The sequence below is a fragment of the Enhydra lutris genome, unplaced genomic scaffold (genome assembly GCF_002288905.1).
Source record: "Enhydra lutris kenyoni isolate GAN:26980312 unplaced genomic scaffold, ASM228890v2 scaffoldscaffold9, whole genome shotgun sequence".
NCBI classification, from domain to species: Eukaryota; Metazoa; Chordata; class Mammalia; order Carnivora; family Mustelidae; genus Enhydra; species Enhydra lutris.
In genome coordinates, this window is record NW_019154093.1 from 15,913,260 (window position 1) to 15,929,662 (window position 16,403).

At 37.4% G+C, this 16,403-nt stretch overlaps 1 protein-coding gene across 5 annotated transcripts in view; it reads left to right on the forward strand.

Annotated features, from left to right (window-relative positions):
* The window catches only part of LOC111143196 (microtubule associated serine/threonine kinase 2), a 211,087-nt gene that overhangs the window by 33,352 nt on the left and 161,332 nt on the right, over positions 1-16,403 (forward strand). For all 5 annotated transcript variants that reach the window (XM_022496734.1, XM_022496735.1, XM_022496738.1 and 2 more), the window contains exons 2-3: positions 170-317; positions 4,702-4,844. In XM_022496734.1, coding sequence (XP_022352442.1) covers positions 170-317; positions 4,702-4,844 — 291 coding nt within the window. The remainder of the gene's footprint in view (positions 1-169; positions 318-4,701; positions 4,845-16,403) is intronic.

Consider the following 16,403-nt stretch of genomic DNA (forward strand, 5'->3'; position numbering starts at 1 on the left):
AGCCCCGCATCGGGCTCTCTGCTCTCTAGGGGAGCCTGCTTCCTCCTCTCTCTCTGCCTCTCTGCCTGCTTGTGATCTCTCTGTCAAATAAATAAATAAAATCTTTAGAAAAAAAAAAGAAAAGAAAAGACATTACAGACTTATATTTTACCTTTTTTTTTCTTTAAAGGATGTGATAGCTGGACTTAGTCCCCTGCTTTTTAGGAAGCTCAGTAATCCTGACATATTTTCATCCACCGGAAAAGCTAAACTCCAACGACAACTTAGTCAGGATGACTGTAAGTTGCGGAGAGGAAGCCTGGCCAGTTCGCTGTCAGGTGAGTATCTAATTTTGTTTTTTAAGAAATGTACAACTGTGTTGTCCACACATTCAAGTATATATCACTTATATTTAAGGGTTTATCAACTGACTTGGCATCTTGACACCTTCTTCTCTGGTGGTAGTCTTGTATAGAACACTTATGGATAAGGCCATCTTCCTCTCTTTACTATTTCCTCATGACATATCTGAATGGTAGCCTCAACCTGCTAGATATTTCATAGTTGACGACTATCACTGGTTTTTCTTTTCGAATTTGACTTTTGCTGTCTTCTTATTCTGTGGACCTCAGATCCTTTGCTTTTTTTGATTTTCTTTTTCCTATTTTCAAAATCTATTCCAAAGCCTACAGTGCCTCCCCACCTTCCCCATAGAAAAGTCTTTAAAAAATTCAAGGGGAAGAAATGATACAAGGAAGTCATCGTCCAAATAGGAAACAATTAAAATGTGACATAATTTTAAGCAATCAGTACACAAAGAATCCACTGGCCTCAGCTAAAAGGATAGTAGAGAAGAAAATAAAATCCTCCTGTATTCCTTTCCAGTTTTAAATTTCTTATTTTTGTCCCTTTTCAGGAGTATTCCCTTGGCTTTATCTTTTCACTCTTTGATTGAAATTGTTATTTTGCCAGGCACTTAATCACATAGAGCCATTTTTTGCTTTCATAGTATTCTGTTCTTCTTTTAAAGAGGTATTATAAGGTAATAACCTTATAAATACTATCTGAGTAAATAGAATTTTGATTTTTGTATTAAAATTTTTTTAAAGTTTTGTTTCTGAATCAACTCTTTTGAGCACCTAATAACCAGAATCCATTGCTTTGCTCTGAGATGCCATATTCCTTCTATCCTTTGAAGTAATTGGCTATTGGCTACTGGGTGGTACAATGTGGGAATGTGGTTGTGTTTGATTCTTTATATATTTTCAGTTAATCTGAGTTCAGCCTTACATCTTAATTTTATGTCCTCTTTGGTAGCTTGCATTTCTGAGTACTGAACTTATCTGAGATTTTGTAGGGTAGCCTACTATCTCATTTAACTGCCATTTAACTGCAGCCTCCTCTATGCTTATTTTACCTTGTGTCTTTCTTTCTTTCCTTTTTTTTTTTTTTTTTTAAGGTTTTATTTATTTATTTGACAGACAGAGATCACAAGTAGGCAGAGAGGCAGGCAAAGAGAGAGAAAGGAGGAAGCAGGCTCCCTGCTGAGCAGAGAGCCCGATGTGGGGCTCAATCCCAGGACCCTGGGATCATGACCTGAGCCGAAGGCAGAGGCTTTAACCCACTGAGCCACCCAGGTGCCCCACCTTGTGTCTTTCTTTGCCCAGTTCCATTGGTTACGATTCATCTGTCTGTTTTAGGTTTTCTCCAAATTTTATTCATCTCCTCAGTTACTTCCCCCTCCCTCATTATAGCCTTTGTTTATTTTACTTCTTTATTTTCACTTACTGTCCTGGGTGACAAAAGATAAAAACGTGTGCTCATTCAGCAATATTTAATAAGGAATATTTTACATATTAACCTCTTGAATCATTGTGAGAATAATTAGAAGTTTTAAGTTTTTTTTTCTGAATTATTTCTCTACTAAAGGGCTAGTTTCTCCATTTGTTCATATTGTTGCTTCTGTTTTATGTTGTTTGTTTTCCTCAAATTCTTGGCAATCCTTCGTACATTTCAAGGCCAGACTAGTATATGTCCAAATGGGTTTCTTTTGCAGGTGCATAAATCTCTTTCCCCAGCAAGCCCTTATTTTGAAGGGAGATAGAAATATGATACTAGCCTTTGTTTATGTGTATAGGGTAAGTCAAGGAGCTAGCTTTCCTTTAGCATATATAGATGAGGATAGGCAGATGATTTGGAGAACTTAGCAACATTTGTAGAAGGAAAGCGGACAGGCTGTCTCTACTCTGGTCTTAATGGAAGTTTTGAGTAGGGAACTATTCTTTGTAGAGGGTTTTGTGGGAAGACTTTCTGGTAAAGCATACATTTACACACAGACTTGGAAGATAACTAGATTTTTAAAAAGCATTGCATTTTTCTGATTAAAAAAAGTAAATATGCCAGTAATAAAAAATTTGAGTTCAAAGACCACAATATGTTAAAGTGAAAAGTTCTTCTTAGGGGCGCCTGGGTGGCTTAGTTGGTTAAGCTGCTGCCTTCAGCTCGGGTCATGATCCCAGGGTCCTGGGATCGAGTCCTGTGTCTAGCTCCTTGCTAGGCAGGGAGCCTGCTTCTCTCTCTGCCTCTGCCTGCCGCTCTGCCTGCTTGTGTGAGCGCGCTCTCTCTCTCTCTCTCTCTGACAAATAATTAAATAAAATCTTAAAAAAAAAGTTCTTAATGTTTACTTCTGTCTCCCTTCCTCCAACCTTTATATATACTTTATATATACCCTTTATATATGTATACTTTTTATATATACTCCATTATTTTTAAATATACATTTAAGAATTTATGTAAATATACACAAACATTTTCTTTAAAATAAAAATTGAGGGGCGTCTGGGTGGCTCAGTGGGTTAAAGCCTCTGCCTTCGGCTCAGGTCTGATCCCAGGGTCCTGGGATCAAGCCCCGCATCGAGCTCTCTGCTCAGCGGGAAGCCTGCTTCTCCCCCTCTCTCTCTCTCTCTGCCTGCCTCTCTGCCTACTTGTGATCTCTGTCTGTCAAATAAATAAATAAAATCTTAAAAAAAAAAATTGATATCATATGCCATACACTTCCTTTCAGCTTTCTTTACTCAACAGGAAATGTTAAACACTTTTCTCTTGACTACATTTTGAGATGCCTCATTATTTTTAATGGGTTCAGTATGTGATTTTGTAGAGATACTGTAATTTCTTTAAATTGTAATAAACGTTTATGTTATTTTTAGTTTTATTCTGGTGAGCATTGCTAGGTGAGCATTCTGATTTGTTTTTTCATTATACTACATTACTACAGGTGGAATGCTGGGTCCGAACATATTCAAATTAAAATTTTAGTCAGTTTTGCTAAATTGCCCTCCAAATAATTTGCATCACATTTTGTTTGCAATAAAAGGGAATGTTGTACCAAAAACAAAACTAAAAACTCCTTTTGCTCACACCTTTATTACAGTGGGTATTTCCATGTTGAATAGGATTTTGCCAGGAAGAGGAAAAGATTTTCTTTCTTTCTTTTTTTTTTTTTTTAAAGATTTTATTTATTTGACAGACAGAGATCACAAGTAGGCAGAGAGGCAGGCAGAGAGAGAGGAGGAAGCAGGCTCCCTCCTGAGCAGAGAGCCCGACGGGGCTGGATCCCAGGACTCTGGGATCATGACCCGAGCCAAAGGCAGAGGCTTTAACCCACTGAGCCACCCAGACGCCCCGAGGAAAAGGTTTTCAAGTGAATTGGGTGATCAAGATAAATCCAGGTGAAAATGCAGGGCATAATATTGAAATTGAGTGAGCAAAGGGGTATGGAAGAGTTGAAGGAGATGACGCCAGGAAGATAATCTGGATTTATGGAGGAGGATCTCTTTAGTTTTTTCTTTTTTAACGTTTGGCTAATTTTGAACAGTAGGGAGTTATAAGAAGTGTTTTTAGGGCAGGGAATGATATCACGTTTGTTTTGGTAAAATCACTAGCAGCAGTGTTGAGGAACATTACGAAGGAAGAGATTAAAATAGGACTTGCACCTCAATTAGAAAGTCATTGCAATTCTAGGTACTCTGTCTTTTGTAAGTGACTCTCTTGTAGTCTTTGGGATTAAGGCAGTCAGTCAACCTGGACTGAACACATGAAGTCTGGCCAGAGCATTATAGATTCCTTGTTCATCTTCTGAAAACCTGAGGGCCAAACTTATCTAGGAGAAACTGCCAACTCCACTCATGTTGCATTGAGTTGGTGAGAAACTTAAGTTGCGTGGAAGGGACTGGAAAAAGCCTGCTAGGTTGGGTGCTGGCATGGTGATGGATATTACAGAGAATTTAAAATAGTTAATTCAATTTCAGTACTCTATTTACAATTCTCCTTTCCACCAAGACAGCTGGAATTTTTTAAATGGCTACAGATTCTAAAATGAATATGGCAGAACTTCATTTTATTTTGGATCACTGTACCTTTTTTTTTTTTTTAAGATTATTTATTTATTTATTTGACAGACAGAGATCACAAGTAGGCAGAGAGGCAGGCAGAGAGAGAGGAGGAAGCAGGCTCCCTGCTGTGCAGAGAGCCCGATGTAGGGCTCTATCCCAGGACCCTGGGATCATGACCTGAGCCGAAGGCAGAGGCTTTAACCCACTGAGCCACCCAGGCGCCCCTATTTTGGATCACTGTACTTTTATCCACTTGATATCATTGTATATTTTCATTCATTCATTAATAAATAATTACAAGTATATTTTCCAAACTTTGTGTTTGAAGGTAAGCAGCTGCTCCCCTTGTCCAGCAGTGTACATAGCAGTGTGGGACAGGTGACTTGGCAGTCTTCAGGAGAAGCATCAAACCTGGTTCGAATGAGGAACCAGTCCCTTGGACAATCTGCTCCTTCTCTTACTGCTGGCTTGGTAAGTGTTGGTAAAGACTGTCCCTTGCTCTGTGAACAAATTCTTGATTGCCATGGCCACATTTATTATTTTTCTTTTTAGGATTTTGATAGTTTAATTTTTCAAAGTAAAGTATAGAAAAAGAATGGATTTAATTGAATATATTCTGATTGCTCTCATGCGGTTACTGTACTGATTAGGTATGGAGAGTTAAGAAAAAGACTTAGTGTGGTTGATTGAACGAATACATTTTCTGGGAAAGAGCTTTCTTCTTTTTTTTTTTTTTTTTTTTAAGATTTTATTTATTTATTTGAGAGAGACCGAGATAGCGAGAGAGCACAAGAGGGGAAGGAGAAGAAGAAGTAGGCTCCTTGCACAGTGAGCCTGATGCAGGGCTTGATCCCAGGACCCTGGGATCATGACCTGAGCCGAAGGCAGATGCTTAACTGACTGAGCCACCCGGGCGCTCTATGGGAAAGAGCTTTGTAATAGATAGGATTCTCAACCTTGTGAAGTTATGTTGCTTCTGTGTATAATTCTGTGATACACATATTTAGTATATGAGGATAAGATAGTGGGCAGTTCGGTATATACTGGATGCAAGAACGAGCCTTTTAGGATTTGTATGATAGACAGAATCTAACAAAGGTTAAGCTGTGTAGTCTTGGCAGGTTGTTTTCTGCCTGTAATTGCATCTTCTACACTTTTATCCTCAATACCTCTGCCTTTCTATTGAAGGTGCCCTTTGACTTCCTGCTTATCTCACATTCTTCCTAAAGGACAAGGCACACAAGTAATTTTCAGGGTACAGTAATAGAAGCTTGTTCCCATTAAAATATAATCTCATCTATTCTTTAGGATTATAAATCTTTTGGGTTGGCATGTATAGATAAGAAAGCTTTGTCCATTTGTCCATTCTGGGAAGTGGGGATAGGTAAAAGAGTCTTCTTTATAGCAGGTGGGAAGTTAATTTTTGGGTCAGAAGATTTCCTTATGATCTGAAGTTTGTGACTCTTAGGCCACAGGAAGAATCAGGAATTTTCCCACTCTTTAACCTTTTATGTTGAAAATTTCAAATACAGTGAATATCCACATAAATTTACTTAAATGGGTCAATTTGGTTGTAACTCACATTTTGCCACATTTGCTTTATCTGTGTGTATATATGTATTTTTTTTCCTCTTATGATACTTCACCCTTAATTATTTTTTGTAAGACCAAGGACAATCTCTTAACCATAGTATATTATCACATCCAAGAAATTTAAGATCAATTTAATAATAGTATCTTACTTTTCACTCTAAAGTCTTATATTTATATTTTTATGGGATTTTTTATATTCAGATCTCCTTACTTGTTCTCAGCATGTCCATTAAAACCCCACATCTTCTTCCTTTTAACCTCTGGAATATAAAAATATATATATAGATCTATGTACCCTATCATAGAGATTGATTAATTTAGATTTTAAAGTAATCTCTTGGGGCTCCTGGGTGACTCAATCAGTTAAGCATCTGCATTTGGTTCAGGTCATGATCCCAGAGTTCTGGGGTTGAGTCCTGTGTCGGGGAGTCTGCTTCTCCCTCTGCCCCTCCCCCTGTTCGTGCTCTCTCTTTCTCTCTCAAATAAATAAAACCTTAAAAAAAAAAGTAATCTCTACACCCATACTGGGGCTCAAATTCACAACCCCTGAGATCAAGAGTTACATTCTACTAAATGAGCCAGCCAGGCTCCCTGCATCATAGAGATTTTGATCCAATGGGACTGGAGTGGTCCTAGGGATCTGTATTTTCTTTAAAACATTATAACTAGTTCTAACATGCACCCTTTTGAGAATTAATTGCCACTAAAATAAAGCTGAATGTTTTATTTTTAAGATGTTGTTTCAGAGGGAATTCCTGGACTGAGGTTGCTGGAGTCCTAGCATAGGCCAACCAAAGTAGAATATTCTTGAATTCCTTTTTCTTTTTAAAAGTTTATTGAGGTATAATTTATGTAAGACACAATTTACCCAGTTACTGTACTATTAAATGATTTTTAGTATATTCACAGATATATGGAGCTGTCACTATAGTCAATTTTAAGGATTTTATTTGTTTGTTTATTTACTTGATAGAGGGAGAAAGATAATGAGAGAGGGAACACAAGCAGGGGGAGTGGGAGGGGGAGAAGCAGGCTTCCCGTCGAGCAAGGAGCCTGATGTTGGGCTCAATCCCAGGACTCTGGGATCATGACCTGAGCTGAAGACAGACATTTAATGACTGAACTATCCAGGTGCCCCAGTACAGTCAGTTTTAGAACATTTTTATCACTTCAGAAAGGATCCCTATACCTTTTTGCTGTCACTCTTTATCCTCCCATCCCTCCAGCCCTATGTAACCATTAATCTCCTTTCTGCCTCTGTGCATTTGCGTATTCTGTACATTTCATATAAGTTGACTCATAGAATATGTGGCATTTTGTGACTGGCTTCTTTCAGTTAGCATGATGTTTTTCAGGTCTGTCTACACTGTAGCATGAAAGTACTTCCTTCCTTTTTATCATTGAATAAAATAATATTCCATTGTATGGGTATACCACATTTTGTCTGTCAGCTGATGGATATTTGGGTTGTTGCTACCTTTTGACGGTGATGAATAATGCGTCTATGAACATTTGTTTAAAGATTCTTCTGTGGACATGTTTTCATTTTTCTTGGGTATATACTTAGGAGTAGGATTGTTGGGTTGTATGGTAACTCTGTGTTTAACATTTTGAGGAGTCACCAGACTGTTTTCCAAAGTGGCTGTGCCATTTTACATTCCTACCAGCAGTGTCTGAGGGTTTTGATTTCTTTACATCCTCACTAATATTTACTATTGTCTGTCTTTGATTTTAGCAATCATACTGGGTCTGAAGTGGTATCTTGTGGTTTTGACTCACATTTTCCTAATGACTAATGACATTGAGTATCTTTTAATGTGATTATTGGCTGTTTGCAAACTTTCTTGAAGAAATGTCTTCCTGTTTTTTGCCCATTTAAAAAGTTGATTTATTTATCTATTTATTTATCTATTTTGTATATGGATTTGCAAAAGAATTATTTCTTTAGACTTGTATTTAGTTTTCTACTCCCAAGTTTCTGCCTTTTGTTTTCTCCTGTGCCTTTCTTTCCTGAGCTTTTCACTTATCTATGGTAACTTTAGGCTAGTTCCTCCCTTTCCATTCTCCTTTCCAGGGATTTTTTATGTGGCACATTTGCTGGTTAGTATTGAATATATTTTCCTGCTTTGAGTTATCCCCACACTGGAATATACCTGGGTGCTGCCATCCCAGCTTCTGGCTGTGACATACCTGAAGAATCTCTCCTACCATGTATTCTCTCTCTCTCTCTCTTTGTTTTTTTTTTTTGTTTTTTGTATCTTCATTCTTAATAGACTTATTGCTACATAGACCCAGCCTCCAAGGAATTTCTGGGTCAACAGGAGTCATATGTAACAACTAATTTTAACATTTAATGAACTGTCGATTATGACTTAAAACATAACTAAAAGGGGACAAGAATAATTATTCTTGGGTGTAATTATTAGGGAGATAAGTTTGCTGGAGGTTAGACTTGACCAGAATCTGGAGAATGGATAACCAAAAGCTTAATGTAGCAAATATTTTTTCTTTCTTTCTTTCTTTCTTTCTTTTTTTTTTAAAGATCTTATTTATTTTATTTTATTTTATTTTATTTATTCATTTGAGAGCCTGTGTGCATGAGGGGTGGGCATGAGTAGTGCGGGGTGGGAAGCGAAGGAGAGGGAGAGAGAATCCAAAGCAGACTCCATGCTGAGGTGGAGCCTGACATGGGGCTCCATCTCACTGCTGAGAGATCATCGCTTGAGCTGAAAGCAAGAGTCAGTTGCTTAACCGATTGAACCACCCAGGCACCCCTATTTATTTATTTTTTAAAAGGGGGTACAGAGGGAAAGGGAGAGAGTATCTTAAGAAGCCCCATGGTGCTGACAATGGAGCCTCATACAGGACTCCATCTAATGACCCTGAGATCAGGACCTGCATCCAAACCAAGAGTCAGCACTTAACCAACTACACTATACAGGCCCCCTGTAAATATTTTCATTTTGAGGCCATCCAAGTGGTAGGTGTTTATGAGAGATTTTTAGACTTATCCCTCATTTCTTAGTATCTGGTGAGAGGATTTCTCTGAAGACCTATTTCCCCCATATATATAGAAACCATGATTCTAATTAGTGGCTTCCGGTGCATGTTCTTATAAAAAGGATTATACAGTCATTATATTGTATGCTCCCAGGTGGGAAAAAACTTAGATGACATCTTGTCCGAGATAACTTTGTCTTTAAAAAAAACTCATATGCAATTCATATGCAGTTGAAAATCTAGTGTTAAAAGTGGCACGGGAGAAACACCTTTGGATTAGAACTTGGAAGACCAGGATGTATCTGATACTTAGCTGTCTAAATTTGAGTAAAGACTAGACTTATTTGAGCCTTTTTTTTTCCACATCTTTCAAATAAACTTAATTTCTGCTTTGCTTTCTCATGAATATGTTAAGTAATATCTAAAACTTTGATCTTTGTCTCATTATTTTTTTTTTGTCTCTTGTTATTTCTGACATGAATCCACTGAACTATATCATCATGTCTAAGACTCCATCTGTTTTAGCTTTTTACACTTGTTAACTTTGTTTTTAAAAAATCTTTTTTATCTATTTGAGAGAGAGAGAGAGTGTGAGTCAGTGCACAGACAGAGGGAGGGGGAGAGGGAGAGGCAGTTTCCCCACTGAGCAGAGAGCCCGACTTGGGGCTCCATCCCAGGATCCCAGGATCATGACTTGAGCCCAAGGCAGACGCTTAACCAACTGAGCCGCCCAGGTGCCCCAAGACTTCATTTGCTTATTCTGCCTTTATGTTCCCCTAAACCAGTTCTTCCTTGGCTGTTCCCTGCCTTGTTAATTAGCACTATTATCCACCCAGTAGCTGAAAGCCAGAGACCTGGAACTCTTTTTTTTCTTTTTTAAAGATGTTTAAAATTTATTTGACAGACAGAGATCACAAGTAGGCAGAGAGGCAAGCAGAGAGGGAGAAAGGAGGAAGCAGGCTCCCTGCCGAGCAGAGAGCCTGATGCAGGGCTCGATCCCAGGACCCCGAGATCATGACCCAAGCTGAAGGCAGAGGCTTTAGCCCACTGAGTCACCCAGGTGCCCCGACACCTGGAACTCTTTGACTCCTCCTCTATCCTTCCTCCCCTCCCCACCCAGTCACCCAGAAAGTATTAGTGCGCAACATCTCCAGGTGTCTACATTTTTTTCACCATAGTTGTAGCCCATTCTAAGCCATAATTACAGTCTTTTTGCTGAGATCATTGTAGCGTCCTTTTTATGTGAACACCGTATTCAGTCTTCTTCCTTTCCAGGCCGTTTTTCACTCTAAAGTCTTATTTCAAAGACAAATTGATCACGTCTATTCTTTCTTTAGTTTTTTTTTTTTTTTAATTGAAGTATAGTTGACACACAATGTTATGTTAGTTTCAGGTGTATAACATAGTGATTCCACAAGTCTGTATGTTGTGCTGTGTTCACCTTAAGCGCAGCTCCCATCTGTTACCACACAGTGCTACTACAATACCTTTAACTGAGTAACCTTCTTTTAGCTTTGTCTTCCAGTTTTTTCATTTGGCTAATATTTATGCAGCACCAATGTTTAACCATCCTATAATGGTTATTATAATGTATAATAATTAATAATTATTGAGTGGATGAGTTTTCATTGAGATTAACAAATAGGTAATGAGAAACTAGACACAGAGATTGCAGTTGGAAGGATTAGGCTTGGATGCTTTTTCTTGGAAATCAGAATGTTGGATTCAAGTAATGTATGTCTCAGTATAAAAGGTGACCTAAGCAGTGAATAGTACTGAATATTGGCATTTTAGGAGGAGGACTGTGAATCCCAAGAATCTTTTAACTGGTAGGGTTTGACTGATTCTCCACATGTACAGTACTCATACAGTATTTGTCTTTCTCTGATTGACTTATTTTGCTTATTTTTGCTTTTGAGATTTTTTTTTAAACTTTTTTTTAAGATTTTATTTATTTATTTGACAGAGATCACAAGTAGGCAGAGAGGCAAGCAAAGAGAGAGAGAGGAGGAAGCAGGCTACCCGCTGAGCAGAGAGCCCGACCCGGGGCTCGATCCCAGGCCCCTGGGATCATGACCTGAGCCGAAGGCAGAGGCTTTAACCCACTGAGCCACCCAGGCGCCCCTGAGATTCTTTTTTTACTTTGTTGGCAGACATTGCCTTTATAGGAATGATGCCTTTACAGTGTTAAAAACAAAACAAAAATCAACCTGACTAAATTTGAAGATCTAATTAGCTTTATTAAATGATTTATGAATCAGACAACATCCCATCTAGCAAGTAGAAGGGAGCTCCAAGGAGTTAAGCAAGAAAAAGGTTTTTAAAGGAAGGAAGAGGGCATACAAAGAAAAAAGGAAGGATTATTATTATTAGCAGGGAATGCATTATTATTATTTTTTAAAGATTTTATTTATTTATTTGACAGGCAGAGATCACAAGTAGGTGAAGAGGCAGGCAGAGAGAGAGGAAGGGAAGCAGGCTCCCTGCCATGCAGAGAGCCCGATGTGGGGCTCCATCCCAGGACCCTGAGATCATGACCTGAGCCGAAGGCAGAGGCTTTAACCCACTGAGCCACCCAGGCGCCCCTTAATAATCATTTTCATCAACTTCTTTAATAAACACATAGAAGGAATGCTTATCACATATGCTGATGGCACATTTTCCATGTTGAATACATTCAGTCAGAACCTCCAAAACAGAAATGATGGCTCAAGAAGAACCAGCAAATGAGATTTAAGAGAAAAAAGTAAGATTTAAAGAACTAGAGCTCAACACCAGATTGAACTTTGGAGTTAAGTTTGAAGACATTATATACCCTAAGAGAAAAACCTCTAACCATTAAGCAGTCACTGTCCATTCCACCTTCATCCCATCCTTGGCACCTACCAATCTGCATTCTGTCTCTATGGATTACCTAATCTGGATAGTTCATATAAAGGGAATCATGTAATTTGTGGTCTGTTTCATTTAGCATAATGTTTTTGAGGTTTATCTACCTTGTAGTTGAGTTCTCGGTTTAAATTCTTTTGGATATATAACTAGGAGTGGAATTGCTGAATCATGGTAATTCTGTGTTTAACTTTTTGAGGCACCACTAACCTGTTTTCCACAATGGCTGCATTGAAAATCATTTTGTATTCCCACCAGCAATGTATGAGAGTTCCTGTTTCTCTACATCTTCACTAAGATTGTTATTTTTAAAAAAATTAAAGTCATTCTAGTGGGTGTTTAATGACTTTGATTATTTAAAGTTTTCATTATTATTATATTTTAAAAAATTATTTTAAGATTTATTTATTTGAGAGAGAGAGAGAGAGAGGGGAGGGGAAGGACAGCAGGAGAGGGAGAGAATCTCAAACAGACTTGGTGCTGAGCATGGAGCCCAATGCAGAGGCTCAGTCATGACTCAAGCTGGAACCAAGAGTCTGATGCCCTTGGGGCACCTGGGTGGTTCAGTTGGTTAGACGTGTGCCTTTGGATTGGGTCATGATCTCAGAGTCCTGGGATCGAGTCCCACATCAGTGCCCTGCTCAGCTCTCTCTGCTTCTCCTTCTCCCTCTGTGGTTCTCTCTCAAATAAATAAATAAAATCTTAAAAAAAAGTCAAATGCCCAAATGACTGAACCACCTAGGCACAACTATTATTGTATTTTTAATTTAATAATAGCTCAGAACTTTCTTGAGGTGGGCATATATGGGCTACACTTTTAAAGGAATTAAAAATCCATGATACTACTTAGAACCTTCTCATAACATTCTTTTTATCTTAAGCATTTGAAATATGCTTAAGCTTTATTCATTTTTAGATCTTTGTGATTAAAAAAATTTTTAATGTAAATTTAATTAACATATAGTGTATTATTAGTTTCAAGGGTAGAATTTAGTGATTGATCAGTTGCATATAACACCCAGTGCTCATTACATCAAGTGCCCTCCTTAGTGTCCATCCCACTTACACTCCCCCAACCTCCCCTCCAGCATCCCTCAGTTTGTTTCCTGTAAAGAGTCTCTTACGGTTTGTCTCCCTCTCTGTTTTCATCTTATTTTATTTTTCCTTCCCTTCCCCATGCTCATCTGTTTTGTTTCTTAAATTCCACATGTGAGTAAAATCATATGGTATTTGTCTTTCTCTGATTGACTTATTTTGCTTAGCATAACACCCTCTAATTCCATCCACATTGTTGCATACGGCAAGATTTCATTCTTTTTGATGGCTGAGTAATATTCCATTGTATCTATACACTACATCTCTTTTATCCATTCATCTTTTGATGGACATGATTATTCTTCAATTATCATATAATAACTTCAAAGAGCAATACCCACAAATTTTTGTTTTACCCACTTTTATGTGACAGAGAGATTCTAAACTCAGCAACTTCCCCTTTTAGTCATGCCATTCTGTAGCTGTAGCTTTGCATTTTCTGCTGTGAGACTTGAAGATCTCTGTATCTGTATTGTAATCAGTTGTATTGAGGTATCATTTACCTCAGGATAAAGTTCACCCATTTTAAGTGTACAATTTGATGAACTTTCCCAGATGTATATAATTGTGTCACTATCACCAAAACATGATATGGTGTAGAAAATCAGGGTATTGAAATATCTGTCACCCCAAAATATTCCCTTCTCTTGTTTGCAGTCTGTTTCCTTCCCCAGCCCCAGCCCTTGGCTACCACTGATCTGTTCTCTATCATTGTGATTTTTGCCTTTTGCAAAATCTCCTGTAAATGGGATCATATAGAATGTAATCTTTTGTGTCTCGAGTTCTTTTACTTAGTATAATGGTTTTGAGATTCACTCACATTGTTTTCAGTATCAGCAGTTCTTTTTTTTTTTTTTTTAAATTGCTGAAAGCATTCCTTTGCCATGGGTATAATCAGACTTTGTCCATTCATTAGCTGATGATCATTTGGATTCTTTCTAGTTTTTGCTTGTTACTGAGAAAGCTCCTATGAAAGTTTGTGTGCAGGTATTTGTGTGGGCTTATGCTTTCATTTCTTCTTGATAAATACCTGGAAATGAGATTGCTGGGATATATGGTAAGTGTATGTTAATCTTTATAAGAAACTGCCAAACTGTTTGCTAAAGTGGCATTTTTGCATTTCCACTAACATTTGCTTCACATCATTGTCAGTATTACGTATTATTAATTTAATCGTAGCCATCCTAATGGGTGTGTAGGGGTATTTAATTGTGATTTTAATTTGTATCTCTGATGGCTCTTAAGGTCAAATTATTTGTGTGTGTGTGTGTGTTGATTTGCCATTCATATATCTTCTGTGATGAGGTATCTGTTCAAATCTTTTGTCAGTTAAAAAATTTTAAGCTGTTTGTCTTATTACTGAGTCTTAAGAGTTCTTTGTTTATTCTGATGCTAGTTGTATATCAGATAATATGCTTTTAAATATTTTCTCCCTGTTTGTGGCTCACGTTTTCATTTTCTTATCCGTGTTGTATACAAAAATTTATATATAGAAAAAAGCAAAAGTCCATTGTATTTCTCCATACCAGCAATGAAAGAAATTGAAATTTTAAAAAGCACTACTATTTACAATAGCTTAAAAATATGTAACAAGTAAATATCAACTTAAGAACTCCTTTGTAAGACCAGTACATTTTAACTATAAAACATTACTGAGGGGCGCCTGGGTGGCTCAGTGGGTTAAGCCTCTGTCTTTGGCTCAGGTCATGGTCTCAGGGTCCTGGGATTGGGCCCCCCATCAGGCTCTCCGCTCGGTGGGGAGCCTACTTCCCCCTCCCCCCTGGCTGCCTCTCTGCCTACTTGTGATCTCTCTCTCTGTCAAATAAATAAATAAAATCTTAAAAAAAAATTACTGAGAAAAATTAAAGAAGACTTAAATGAATAAAGTGATATAGTATGTTAATGGATTAGAAGACTTGATATCAAGATGTAAATTCTCCCTATTGATTTATAGATTCAGTGCAATCCTATTAAAATAAAAACCCAGTCTTTTTCAGAAAGTGACAAGATGATTTCAAATTTATATTGAAATGCAAAGAGCCTAGAATAACTAAAATATTGAAAAAGAAGACGAGACTTAGAGGAATAACTTCAGGGCACCTGGGTAGCTCAGTTGGTTGGGCATCTGCCTTTGGCTTGGGTCATGATCTTGGGTTTCTGGGATCGAGCCCCACATCAGGCTCCTGGCTTGGTGGGGATCCTACTTCTCCCTCTCCCTCTTTTCCCCCTGCTCATGCTCTTTCTCTCTCTCTCTCTCTCTCTCTCTCTCACCGTCTCTCTCAAATAAATAAATCTAAAAAAAAAAAAAAAATTTAGAGGAATCACTTCACCCAATTTTATGACTTTCTATAAAAGTACAGTTAGCCAGACAGTGTGATATCAATATAAGGATAGACATGTAGATCCCTGGAACAGAATATAAAGTCCAGAAATAGGTAAATGTGCCAAAGTAATTAAGTAGGAAAAATACAGCCTTTTCAACAAATGTTGCTGGAGCGGTTTACATGGGGAAAAAAAAAGAACTTTGACCTTTGCCTCATGTTATATACAAAAATTAACTTGAAATGGATAAGATAATAAAACATGTATAAGAAAACACAAGAGAAAGTCTGATTTTGGGTGAGGTAAATATTTCTTAGAGTACAAAAAGTAGCACAAGTCATAAGATGGAAAAAAATCTGACTATAAAAAAAATTTTTGCTGTTGAATATTAATTTTTAATGGGATAGAGAAAAAATGAAGTGCATTTACAATAAGGTGAAATGGGAGAGCATCATGTAACATTGTTAAACCATTAAAGAGATAATTGGTTTTGTTGTTTGGATTTTCAAAAAATATCCCTACCTCCTTTGGAGATACAAATCCAGAAATCATGATAAGTAATACTTGCGAATAACTCCTATGGGCTTACCCATTAATTCTACTTTTTTTACTCCTACTCAAGAAAATATATTTGAATGAAATGATTATGAATGCTTTCTACTTTACAAAGGACGTAAATACTAGCTAAAGCTGTAGGCCTATACTCCATGTTCTTATCCTGCCACTTAGTAATCATATAAACCTAGGGAAGTCACTGAACTTTAATCATCTGTGTTCTCATCTTTAAAATCAAGATAATTATAGGGCTTTCTCATAGAGTTGTTAGGATAAAGTGAGACAATCCATGTAAAATAACATAGTGCCAGATTTGTCATAAGTATGAACTAAATGTTATTCTTTATTTGCATGCCTTTAGGTACCTTAAATAGTAATAGAAGCAGTTATTTATAATACAGGTTATACTCATGGGAAACTGCTGGATTAGATAGAATCAGGAAATAAGAATGAATTCATTTATAACTGAGGATTAGATTGTGGTACCTTTAATTGAAATTGGGTGTAGGAAAAGGAACAAGCTTGGAGAGGAAATTAATGAGTCTAATTCTTAGCATATTGATGATCGGTCATATG